Raw genomic sequence first — 13,630 nt, 5'->3', positions numbered from 1 at the left:
AAGAATAATTAACTACAAATTTTAGCTATTTCGTTACAAAATCGTTAGGTTTTGTAACCAAATACAGACAAACGGAACGACGGACATGGTTATACCAAGTAAGAATTTTATATTGATCAAGAATATTCTCCTCTTCCAGAAACGACAAATTTATCGTGAACAGGTTTTGCCACATGCCGGTGGTAGAATACCCGATACAGCATTTGAGACAGATCGTCTATTTTTAAATCAGCTACAAAAAGATGGTATTGCTGTACCAGATGGCATATTGCCTGAGCAACGAAATCCACAGGTAACAACATCAAATCATCCATAATATTTTCTTAGCGCTAAAAATCATTTATAACCCATTTTATGTTTTTAGGTTTATCCATTCTTCAATCGTCCGTCACGCAAGGTATTCCGCATAGCCCTGAGTTCCGATGGCCGTTATATACCACAAGAAGGACGTTATCAATATCAGGAATTGCCATCGATTGATACCACCTATTTGTATCCACAAATACATGGCCAACGAAACACATTATCACCCGAAGGTGTAACACTGCCGGTCTACAGTCCTTTTCGCATACACAATCCCCTATTGAATCAAGTTAAATTCCAACCTAAAGACAAATGTAAGTTGTTTTGAAGAGAAGTATTTCTTGTTTTCTTTCTTTTTTTTTCTTTGATTAAAACCTACTTTCTTTACAGCTCAATTTCAAAATGTCTCCCCTCTCGGCGGCAACAAACCTTTGGCTAAGGCAAAATCTTATCAAAATGTAAATATTTTAAATTCCCCACTATCGCCATTGACTGGAAAAGCTGGAACGCTGGTGCAACATGGTGTTAGCGGCGGTGGATCCAAAAATTACCTACCTGATTACACTTTGACAAGTCAAAGTCATGTAAGCTAAAACTTTTATAACATTCATACGAAAATATTTTTCCTTTGGAACGTTAAGAACTTCTACTGTATAAGTAATTACACAACACCTCTTTCAGAATATTTAAAATTTGTAACCACCCAGCTAACAATTTTTTCCGAGGGCTCTGACTTCCGATTTTTTCCGAAATTTTCTGAATATTTTTTAGATATTTGTCGATTTCTCCAATATTTTTCTAGAAATTGTACCGATTTTCTAAAACTTTTTTTTAAGAATCTCTGCACATTTTCTGAAGAACCTTAAGAGTCTCGTGCCGAATTCGTTCCGATTTCTAATCGATTTTCTAAGGGATCTTTTTGTTCGATTGTTGTCGGGCTAGTAACCCTCCCCTAGAAAAAAGCAGCATACTATGAAAAAACGAAAGAAAAGAAAAACAACCCCCTCTAAAGTTGACGAACCCCGCAAACGTTTTAAGGACCATGATCTGCGAATCTGCACCTGGAATGTTCGCACTCTCTATAGAGAAGGTGCAGTCTTCGTATTGGCAGACGTACTTGAAAAGTACAAGGCCGATATTACTGCCGTACAGGAAATACGATGGATTGGGAAAGGCGTCACAACAACACCTAAAGGTGACGCACTGTATTATAGCTGCCATGACGTAAAGCATGAGTTTGGTTGCGGATTTGTAGTTAGTCGGAGACTAAAACATCTGGTATCCAGCTTTACTCCAGTGAATGAAAGACTTGCTGCAATTCGAATAAAAGCTAAATTCTTCAACATCAGCTTTATTTGCGCTCATGCTCCCACTGAAGAAAAGGACGAACAGACCAAAGATATATTGTACGAGCGCTTAGAAGAAACATATGACCGTTGCCCTGCCCATGACATTAAAATCATTCTAGGCGATTTTAATGCCAAAATTGGAAAGGAGAATATCTTTGGCCCAGCAGTCGGGAAATTCAGCCTCCACAGTGAAACATCTGACAATGGTATGAGGCTGATAGACTTTGCAGCTGCAAAAAACATGGTAGTTAGCAGTACCAGATTTAATCATCTCGATATTCATAAGGGCACCTGGCTGTCTCCAGATCAGAAAACAAGAAATCAAATTGATCATGTTGTGATAGATGGAAGACATTCATCGAGCGTGTTGGATGTACGATCGTTCCGAGGCGCAAACATTGATTCGGACCACTACCTTGTTGCAGCAAAGGTACGCACCCGCTTAAACATAGCAAACAAAGTACGAACAGATACAACACGAAAGTTAGACATCGGTAAGCTGCAATCACAACAGATAGCCACAGCATATTCCACTCAACTAGCCCAATTGCTTAATCAAAGCACTCCTCATCCCGATAACATATCAGCGCAATGGCAAAGCATTGCCCACTCCATGCAAACAGCCGCAAAATCCATACTTGGATACCAGAGGCCTCCACCAAGGAATCCATGGTATGATCAGGAGTGTCGTGCTGCCACCGAAGAGAAAAATGCGGCATATAGGGCTACTTTACAATCCGTAGCAACGCGTAGCGCACGAGAGAGATACAGGGAGAAAAGGAGAGAGGAGAAACGTCTTTTCCGCAGGAAAAAGAGAGAGATGGAAAAGCGGGAGTGTGAAAAACTCGAGATGTACAGGAGCCAGAATGAAGTCCGAAAATTCTACCAAAGAGTCAAGCATCAAACTGATGGCTTTGGTACAGGCACATCCTCCTGTAGAGACCAGCAAGGTAATTTGGTAACTGATACAGATAGTGTACTCAGGATATGGAAAGAACATTTTTCAAAACTGTTGGTATCCAATAGCAGCGAAGACGACGAAGATACCACAGTCCCAATCCCAGAAGATGGTATTGAATGTATACCGCCCAGCCAAGATGAGGTAAAGACAGCAATAAATCGGCTGAAGAATAATAAGGCAGCAGGAGCCGATGGCTTACCAGCCGAGCTGTTCAAAACCGGAGGCGACACGCTGATAAGGTGTATTCATCAGCTAGTTAGCACCATCTGGCAGGAAGAACGAGTACCCGACGATTGGAACCTGAGTATCCTGTGCCCCGTCCACAAGAAGGGAGATAAGACTGTATGCTCTAACTATAGGGGCATAAGTCTACTCCCTATTGCCTACAAGATCGTGTCAGGGATATTGTGCGAACGACTAAAGCCAATGGTCAACGAAATAATTGGACCATACCAATGCGGCTTTAGACCTGGCAAGTCCACCATTGACCAGATATTTACCCTGCGGCAAATCCTGGAGAAGACCCAAGAGATGCAGATCGACACCTACCACCTTTTTGTCGATTATAAAGCAGCCTTCGACAGCCCGCTGCGTTCAAAGGTATTCCAAGCCATGTCTGAATTTGGTATCCCCGCAAAGCTCATTCGGCTTTGCAAAATGACTTTAACTGACACGAGCTCCTCAGTTAAAATAGGAAAGAACCTCTCCGAAGAGTTTGGTACCAAAAGAGGTTTCAGACAAGGAGACAGCCTTTCATGTGATCTCTTTAACATCCTGCTGGAAAAGGTTATACGAGAGGCAAACGTCAAAAGAAGTGGCACAATCTACACCAATAGTCACATGTTACTTGCTTATGCTGATGATATAGACATCATAGGCCGATCAGTAAAAGAAGTAACTGATACCTTTATGAAGGTCGAAGGAGAATCTGCTAAAGTGGGTCTGGCGGTAAACGGTGAAAAGACCAAGTTGATGGTGTCGACGCGCAATGCGTCCATTGAGCTCGGACCGACTGTGGAAGTTGGTTCCTATAATATTGAGGTAGTAAAAGACTTCGTCTACCTCGGCACCTCCGTAAACACAACAAACGACATCAGTTGTGAAATAAAAAGAAGAATTGTATTGGCCAACAGATGCTACTTTGGTTTAAGTAAGCAGTTTAAAAACAAAGCCACATCTCGTCAAACAAAAATAACGCTCTACAAAACACTGATACTACCCGTGCTGATGTATGGCTCCGAAGCCTGGGTACTTGCGCAAGCAGACATGGCAGTGCTTGGTGTGTTTGAGAGAAAAATTCTTCGAAAGATCTACGGACCAATCGGCGTTGACGGTGAATATCGACGTCGCATGAACCACGAGCTGTATCTGCTATACAACGACATCAATATTGTTAAACGAATCGAGATGCAGCGATTGCGTTGGCTTGGCCATATCATAAGAATGAGCGATGATGAACCCGCTAAAAAGGCGTATGAATACATGCCACATGGCGGTGCACGCAGAATTGGCAGGCCAAGGAATAGATGGCGCAAACAAGTGGATGATGAGATGAAAAGGCGCGGTATTCCAGAAAGCGAAGCAACAAATAGAGAGAATTGGAGATCTTTACTTAGTTCGGCCTATAGAACAAATGTTCTGTAATGGGCCAGCTAAGTAAGTAAGTAAGTAAGTAAGTGTTGTCGAAAAACAAAGTGATTTTTTATAAAATTCGCATATACAGTTTTTGAATTGTTTTAATATAAATGCAACATATAATAATTCAAGCTAGTGTTGATAGCTTTAACATACTCGTGTACATTCTTCTACTATTAACCACAACATGATAACAACAGGGAAAATCATTAAGACGTTTGAAAATAGAATCATCCATAAATAAAGCATTAAAAGAGAATTGTTTCTGAGTTGGGGATTTGTTCTGTGTTGTGTGTCAATATCAGTCAGCCGCCAAGAATTTCATCAGATTTTTCCAGAAAATCTAATCTTTTCTTCGAATTTTTCCAGAATTTCTTTCCAAATTCGGACCGATTTTCTGAAAAAAAATCTGAATTTTCCACAGAATTTTCCCGATTTTTTTCCGAATACGGACCGGATTTCTTTGCGAAACTCTATTATTTTGTTAGAATTTTCTTAGAAAATTCTTTCCGATTTCGGTGGACACGTCCATACAACATTTGTACCGAATTCGGCATCAGAATCGGCAACTTGTGCAGAGATTCTGACCGAATTCGCAAAGAATTCGGAAAAAAATGTTAGCTGGGTATTATTGCCGTTTACTGCCAGCCCCACTTTAGCAGATACCTTGTGGCTATTTGTGTTTATTGTGCCATTCATTTGTTATCTTCGTCATGCTCTTTCCATAACCTGAGTACACTATCTTTGTCTGATACGAGAAGAAAACTTGCCTTCCTAATACACCAGTCTGTCCAGTACAGGCCTATCTCGGGGTGGAGGTAGCTCTGTTTACATACCGCTGATGAAAAGCTGAGCCTCGCGTAATATGCCTGATATTAGTTTGATTCAGGACTTCAATACCCATTATGAGCTTTGGCATTCCGTCCTAGCTGGTCGAGCAAATTGATAGCTCCATCTTTTGTACAGCGAATACGAGTATAAGTGCAGAATGCCACAGCTCGCCAGATATCGCCATGAGGCTCCCACTGAACATATTGGCCGATGGTGTCCTGATTCCTAACACAAACTAGCCCAAAATATTGGGTGTAAAGTTCTATACCATCTTTAAGTTGTCCGTGCTATCTGCAATAAAATTAGAAGTAGAAACAGGGCCCTCAAGTCGCTGCCCGGCAGCACTTAGAAAGCTGACAAAGTAGGCGGTATGAAAATTTTAGCGCTATTCAGCGGAAGAATATTCAAACCTGCCACAATGCCGCCCTGAAGACTGCAAAAGGGCACCTCCTCATGACACCAGTGAACCCTATTCATAAGGAGATCAAGGGTTTCCCGGTGCACCAGCACAAGAGGATGTGGTCAATACAGTGCCTGCTTGGGTGTTATCGTACTGTGAGCATCCCTGTCACGATGTAGTGAAATGCTTCCCCTCCAAAGCACGTCAGGAGAGATCTCCATGTTCTAGAGAGGTCCAAAGGTACAAGCGTTAACCTCTGGACCAAAGGTACAAAAGTTAACCTCTGGACCAACGAGCCTATTAGGCAGGCTTGGATAGCATTCACAATCGAGCAGGCAGTACGAATTCCAACTCTATCCGTTCGCCCAACTCCAAAATATACAAAATTTAGTACTTTTCGTTCCCATTAGCACGAATGTCTAAAACTTCCGCAATCCAATACTCCAACAGCAATCCTAATTTCAGGATTTCAGCTCTATCCTTTCACCAATCCAAATTGTACCAAATTTAGTAAATTTTGTACCAATAAGTACAAATTTCCTGCACTCCAACAAGTTTAGTACTTTTCCAAAACTACCTTAATCCTATACTCCAACAACAATCTTAATTCCAAATTTCAGGATTTTAGATTTACCCGTTCTGCCAAAATCCAAATTGTACCAAATTTAGTACCATTTAGTACTTTTTTACCCATAAGTACTAATTTTCAAAACTACTTCCACTCTACACTCCAACAGTAACCTTTATTCCAAAATTCAGAATTCCAGCTCTATTCGTTCACCCAAATCCAAATTGAACCAAATTTAGTACCATTTAATACTTTTTGTACCCATAAGTATGAATTTTCAAAACTACATCAAATTTCCACTCCAACAATTACCTTATTTAAAAAATTGAGGATTGTAGCTCTATCCGTTCGCCCAAATTCTATGTTCCAAATGTTGTAATGTCGTACGTTTTAACTTTGATTCTCACTCCAAATGTCAACCTTTAAGCTTTATCTTTTCACAACATACGAATTGGTACCAAATTTAGCACATTTTAGTACTTTTCGTACACTTATTTTTCGAATATTCAAAAACCCTTTGGTTTTTTTCTACACTCCATCAGTGATCCTCATTCCAAATTTCAGAACTCTAGCTCGACCGGTTCGCCAAATACGAATGGTACCATTATTAGTACCTTTTAGTACTTTTCGTACCGTTCTAATTTGAATTTTCAAAACCCAGCCTTTTCTGACACCTTCGGACCAAGAGTGACGCTCACCCAAAATGTCATGATTCTAGTTAAAGCCGTTTAGCCTGGGCGTTGATGATCAATCAGTCAGTGAGTCATTATTATTCAACTCATTAATAAGTATAGATTGTATGGAATTTTAGCGAAATAGTTGGAGTTATCCAAATATTTTTTCTATTTTTTTTATCAACATTTTTTTCTCTTTTGTTGTTGCTATAATATGCAATTTATGCTCCCAATAGCTATAAATTTGGTTTCCTATTTTTCTATGCATTTTCTAGATTCTGTTGATATTTTTAATTTATTTTTTAGAGGTTTGTACGGGCTCTGGGGCAGTATAATTTGGATTTACTTCAATTTTTTTTATTATTTGTTGATTTTCCGCGAAAATAAAAATAAATTTAGTAAATATTTTAACATAATCGAATAGATATGGAATGCTGTTAACGATTTATGCATAAATTATCTCATAAAAACAAGTAAGGCAGTTTTAAATATTTTTCTTTATATGAGAACTAGCCGGCCCGGTCCGCGTTGCTGGCCCTTAAAACAGTTTTATGGTACCTTTTCTTAAGAAAATTATATTTTTCTTGCGTCGCAAATTAGTCGGGATCTGCAAGTGACTATAAATAAAACATCTTCAGAAATGATGGTGTCTATATGAAATTTGGCGGCATGTTAACTTATGACTTGAGGCATGCATTTATTTCATCTGCTGGAATAGTATAACTGGTAGTGTTTGTCCGAAATCTAAACATGAATTGATCTTAAATCCTTCAAGAATCGTTCTAAAGCTTCTTGGGAATTTTCATGTGCCATCGTACATTCGTTCCAGATGACAATTTCCATTTAATATTGCATGTGTGCAATTCAATCAATAGAATGTCCAGTCCTTGCACCTTCTTTTAATGTATACCTGTAGTGGGACATTTTTTGAGTTACCGACAAAATTCGGTACAATTTAAACGCAAAATTATGAATTAAAAGTTCATAGAAAACTTGACAATACTCATGCTATCGGTAGAACTTTACGACTGCTTTTTATACGTCGCTAACTTACCAAAAAAATCGTTAATTACCGGAATTATAAGCATTGTAATTTTACCGACATTTGTCGGTAACTCAACAAATGAGTTAGAGAATCGCACTACTGATGAAGCTATAGCTATCGATACGTTGCCTTCTAATATAAAGACTTGCTTTCTAATAAGACCAAAGCTTCGTTATGCATAACATCTGTTATTTCCAATGATTTGTAACATATTTCAGAAATCGGGAGTGCTCGGGTCTTACGGCTAAAATATGTACCCAGGGTTGGGGATACGGACACGTTCGTAAGCTTATATAGCATATTTCCACCAGGGATTATCCCTGTACATGGTGAAAATAGGCTATCGGTTCAGAATTTTTGGAGATATAACGTATTTAAAAAATGGGCGTGCTAAAATGATTTTAAAATAAGGAGGGCATGGGGGAGGTACCCCGTTCCCCCCAAAATTCAAAAAAATATATAGCCTATTTTCACCACGTGTGTTCATGATGGCCATCGCTGTAAATTCTCTGAAATTTTAAAGAAAATCGGCTCAGTAGTTTCATAGATATAATATATTTAAAAATGTGGGCATGGTCGGGTCTTTAAGCCCTAAATAAGTACCTAGGGTCGGAGATTAAAACACCGTTGTCTCGCAAATTTATTTTCTAAGCCATACGTTAGTAAGTTTTGCAAATACAGAGTTTTAATAAAATATTGCAAAGAGGAGGTACGCCGCCCCCTCAGAAATTCAACAAAATATATAGCCTATTTTCACCAAGGGTCATCCCTATCCATTCTCTGAAATTTTCAAGAAAATCGGCTTCGTAGTTTTGGATATATAAGATATTTAGAAAGTGGGCGTGGTCTGGTTCCAAATGAGTACATAGGGTCGGAGACACAACCACCATTGTCCCCAAATTATTTTTCTCTCCGATACGTTCTTGAGTTTTGTTAAAATATCGTTTTCAAAAAATAGGGCATGGGGGAGGTTCCCATCTCCCTCCGAAATTCAACAAAATATATAAACTATTTTCACCACGGGTCCTCCCAGTGGATTCTCTGAAATTTTCAAGAAAATTGGATAAGCAGTTTTGATACATAAGCTATTTAAAAAAGTGGGCGTGGTCGGGTCTTTATGCCCCAAATCAGTACCTAGGGTCGGAGACACAACAACCATTGTCTCGCAAATTAATTTTCTCCCCGATACGTTCGTCAATTTTGTTAAAATAACGCTTTAAAAAAATAGGGCATGGGGGAGGTACCCCACCCCCTCCGAAATTTAACAAAATATATACCCTATTTTCACCACGGGTCCTCCCAGTAGATTCTCTGACATTTTCAAAAAAATCGGTTAAGCAGTTTTTGATATATAAGCTACTTAAAAAGTGGGCGTGGTCGGGTCTTTAGGCCCCAAATGAGTACCTAGGATCGGAGACACAACAACCATTGTCTCGCAAATTAATTTTCTCTCCAATAGGTTTGTCAGTTTTGCTAAAATAGCGTTTTTAAAAATAGGGCATATGGGAGGAACACCGCCCCCTCCGAAATGCAAAAAATATATAGCCTATTTTCACCACCGGTGTTCCCTGTACATTATCTGAAATTTTCAAGAAAATCGGTTCAGCCCTTTTTGAGTCTATTCGGAACATACAAACAAACAAACATAGTAACATACACACATTGTCTTTTATATATAAGAAGATGTAATTTTACTAAACTCTCAAGAGTATAGTCTAAGAGTAAAATCGAGTAACATCGATTTGTAGGGTGAAAGTTCGGAGGGGGAGGTTCGCAAAGTGGAATTTCGAAATGGGGTGGTTCGGAGCAGAATGTTTAGGAGGGTGGAAGTTCGAAGCAGGTTGGTTCGGAAGGTGGAAGTCCGGAGGCTGAAAGTTCGGAGCAGAGTGGTTCGGAGGGTAGAAGTTCGGAGCAGGGTGCTTCGGAGGGTGGAAGTTTGGAGCTGTGTGGTTCGGAAGGTGGAAGTTCGGAGCGAGGTAGATCGGAGGGTGGGAGTTCGGAGCGGGGTGGTTTGGATGGTGAAAGTTCGAATGAATTAATTCAATCGTTCGTATCAGTTTTGCTAAAATAGCTTTTTTTAAAAATTGGGCATAGCGGAGGTACCCCGCCCTACCGAAATTCATGCAATGCAATTTTCAGGCAAATTGATTCAGTATTTTTGAAGAAATAACGTATTTAAATAAGTGGGCATAGGGGAGGCACCCCACCCCCTCCGAAATTCAACAAAATATATAACATATTTTCACCACGGGGTCTCTCTGTACATTCTCTGAAATTTTCAGGAAAATAGGTTCAGTAGTTTTGGATAAATAAACTTAAAAAGTGGGCGTGCTTAAATAGTTTTTAAAAAAATAGGGCAAAGGGGAGATACCCCGCCCCCTCCGAAATTAAAAAAAAAAATATAGCCTATTTTCACCACGGGTGTTCCCAGTATATTTTCTGAAAATTTCAAGAAAATCGGTACAAACATACTAACATACACACTAGGGCTATAACCAAAAAAATACCACCACGTAGCCGTGTAGAGCATGGAAAACTATTATGAAATATGGTGTAAATTTTTCTCTATCGCGAAAAAAGTTTCCGCACCTAATGCATTGAAGTTCAGTAATGCATTTTTTAATTTTATCTCTTATAACAACATATTTGCTTTTCATTAAAATTTTTATTTTTTTGTAATCTAATTTAAAATCATTATCAAACCGTTCTGGACCAATTTGTTCTCAAATCGCGCCATTTCGGAGCATATTAGGAACTTTTGACACTATTGCAATTTTTGGTTTTTCTTTATAAACTTGTGAATTTTTTGTTTATATTTATTGTACCTATCGGACAAGAGAATATGGGGTCATTTGCAAGGAATTCGCGAAAGTTACGGGTTGTTTTTGTTTGACTTTTTTTGACTTTGCCTGTGAGAATCGTATTCGTTTTTTACAAAAAGACAACACCTGTACCATGTGGGGAATTTTGTCCTAATAATGAAAACGCGTTTCTAAGATCGATTCGGTGAAAAATGTTTCCACACCGACTGTGATTACTAAAACCCTTTTGATATTTTTTCTACTTAAAATTTTGCTTGTTTGAATAAATTTGCTTTCTTTGAATAAATTTGCTTTGTTTGAATAAATATTATAGAAAATAAATTCAATTCTCACAGGCAAAGTCAGTAAAAACCGCCTGTAACTTTCGCGATTTTGTTGCAAATGACACCATATTCTCTTGTCCGATAGGTACAATAAATATAAACATAAAATTCACGAGTTTACAAAGAAAAACCAATAATTGCAATAGTGTCAAAAGTTCCTAATATGCTCCGAAATGGCGCGATTTGAGAAAAAATTGGTCCAGAACGGTTTGATAATGATTTTAAATTAGATTACAAAAAAATAAAAATTTTAATGAAAAGCAAATATGTTGTTATAACAGATAAAATTAAAAAATGCATTACTGAACTTCAATGCATTTGGTGCGGAAACTTTTTTCGCGATAGAGAAAAATTTACACCATATTTCATAATAGTTTTCCATGCTCTACACGGCTATGTGGTGGTATTTTTGATATTTGCAAAAAAGTGCAAAAAGTTATATCCCTAATACACACATTGTCTTTTATATATAAGATGTAATTTTATTAAACTCTCAAATAGAGTATAGTCTAAGAGTAAAATCGAGTAACATCAATTTGTAGGGTGGAAGTTCGGAGCAGAGTAGTTCGGAATGTTGAAGTTCGGAGCGGGGTGGATCAGGGGTGGAAGTTCGGAGCGGGGTTGTTAGGAGGGTGGAACTTCGGAGCAGAGCGGTTTGGGTGGTGGAAGTTCGGAAGAATTAACACAATCGTTCGTTTCAGTTTTGCTAAGATTCGTGTTTAAAAAAAGGCCATGGCGGACGTACCCCGCCCCTCCGAAATTCAACAGATATGTTTTCACCACGGATCCTCCCTGTACATTCTCTGAAAATTTCTGGAAAATCGGTTTGGTAATTTTGGATATACAACATATTTAAAAAGTGGGCTTGCTAAAGTAGGGTTTTTAAAAAAGTATGGCATGGGGGAGGAACCCCGCCCCCACCAAAATTCAAAAAAATATGTAGCCTATTTTCACCACGGGTGTTACCTATACATTCTCTGAAATTTTCACGAAAATCTGTTCAGCCGTTTTGGAGTCTATACGGAACATACAAACATACACACATTGTCTTTTATATATAAGATAAAAAAAAAATTTGCGCGCATCGGCCAATTTTGTGAAGGCGAACGGATTTGAAACCCAAATTTTTTTCTTGACCTCTATACCAAAAATCGTAGGTGGGCTCGCAATTTTTTTTTTTATTTTTGTTTTAAATGGAATTGCAAAAGAAATTTTATTTTTACCATATACCCTCTTCAGCCTAAAATATTTTTTGAGAAAAAATCGAAAACTCATAAAAAATAATACGTTTGACATTGTTGGTCTGTTCCAGTACTGCAAGAATCTACTAATTTTTACTATTTTTTCCGATAACATAAAGGAAAAAATGTTATCGTAGTAAAAAATAGTAGCTTCTTGTAGGTTCTGGAACAAAGCATATATTTCCAGATAATAGCTTTGTCCTCGTAAATGTTGCTGAAACACATTCTTCAGCAACTTTTTCTTTATACAACTCTCAGTTTTAGAAACATTTGTAATAATTATTACAAATTATCGAGTACACGGACAGGCATAATATGTGTAGTCTTTGGTTATCGGGTTCCACTATAGATCAATTTAAAATAAATAAATAAAATGCATTTTAAAGATTTATTTTAATAATAATAAATAATAAATTTTACTTTATCATTTTTTTTATTTCAGCTATTCAATGACTTTGATGAATTGTTTAATCAATTTGATGTAAACGATCCGAACATCAAAAAGCCGCACTCATTTTCAAGAACAACATCCAATGGACAACAGCGACAACACCATCACGTTTTAACATATTAGAGAGAGAGAAAGTGTGTGTAATTGTTAATTATTTTATTAGAGTAAATAGTTTTTTTTTTATACGAATTATACATTACAATAATGAAATAAATACTTTAAAATATTTTTTGTATTTAACAATGCTGAAATAAATTTTTGCTACATACAATTTTATATATAACAAATAAATAGAGTTTTTTTACTACTTCGATATGTGCTAAGCAGGGTTTCGGAGTCGGAGTCGGAGTCTACGAGTCGGAGTCACCGACGTAGCCAGGTGAAATGATTTTGTTCCCATAAGAAATTAGCGTATGTTACACATTTTTTAATTTTTGAATAAAATTTTAAACTGTTTTAAATTTTTCAAGAAATATGTAAAGTATTTGGATGAAGTATTACAGAGAATTATTTAACTACATTGGTATACTTATTGTCCAACATATTGGAAAGTGTAAAAATAATAAAAACTTTCGGCTTTTCGAGCAATTTTCTGCATAGTTGTTGTTAAGTTTTAAGGTGTTGTTTAAGCGTTTAATCGTAACTTTAGGCTGACTGTCTTGTACTGAGTTCAGAACAAGACGTTTTGTTTATTTATTGGACGTTTGTAGTATATTACGCCCAATACTTTGGCTTATAAACAACATCTAGAAACATCTGTTTTTGCAAATTTTGATAAAAGCAATAAGTATATAGTCTCTAACACGTTTTTGTAATGAACTATTTTGAACATCATAACAATTACAAATTCTTTATTATGTTTGAAATTTGCAACAAAAAACTATATCAACCATTTTTATACCCTCAGCCTTTAGGCTAAAGAGGGTATTTACACTTTGATACGGCCAAAAATGTGCCTCATCGATGTAATGGTTTTAGACCCCAAGTATGTTTGTACGATATCCGTTTCAGACAATTTTGAGTCGAT

General features: G+C 37.5%; 1 protein-coding gene across 1 annotated transcript in view; it reads left to right on the top strand.

Moving 5' to 3' along the window:
* Positions 1–12,869, top strand: part of LOC141402812 (uncharacterized) — a 34,389-nt gene extending 21,520 nt beyond the window's left edge. Inside the window, exons 2-5 of the mRNA XM_073984795.1 lie at positions 140–292; positions 365–617; positions 694–887; positions 12,595–12,869. Of these exons, the coding sequence (XP_073840896.1) occupies positions 140–292; positions 365–617; positions 694–887; positions 12,595–12,726 (732 nt within the window). The 3' untranslated portion in view covers positions 12,727–12,869. The remainder of the gene's footprint in view (positions 1–139; positions 293–364; positions 618–693; positions 888–12,594) is intronic.
* The last annotated feature ends 761 nt before the right edge of the window (positions 12,870–13,630 follow it).

This window comes from Musca autumnalis, unplaced genomic scaffold (assembly GCF_047663935.1).
Source record: "Musca autumnalis isolate F117 unplaced genomic scaffold, ASM4766393v1 scaffold_4, whole genome shotgun sequence".
NCBI lineage: Eukaryota > Metazoa > Arthropoda > Insecta > Diptera > Muscidae > Musca > Musca autumnalis.
The sequence above is the reverse complement of the archived record's forward strand: the minus strand, read 5'-3'. Positions and strand labels throughout refer to the sequence as shown.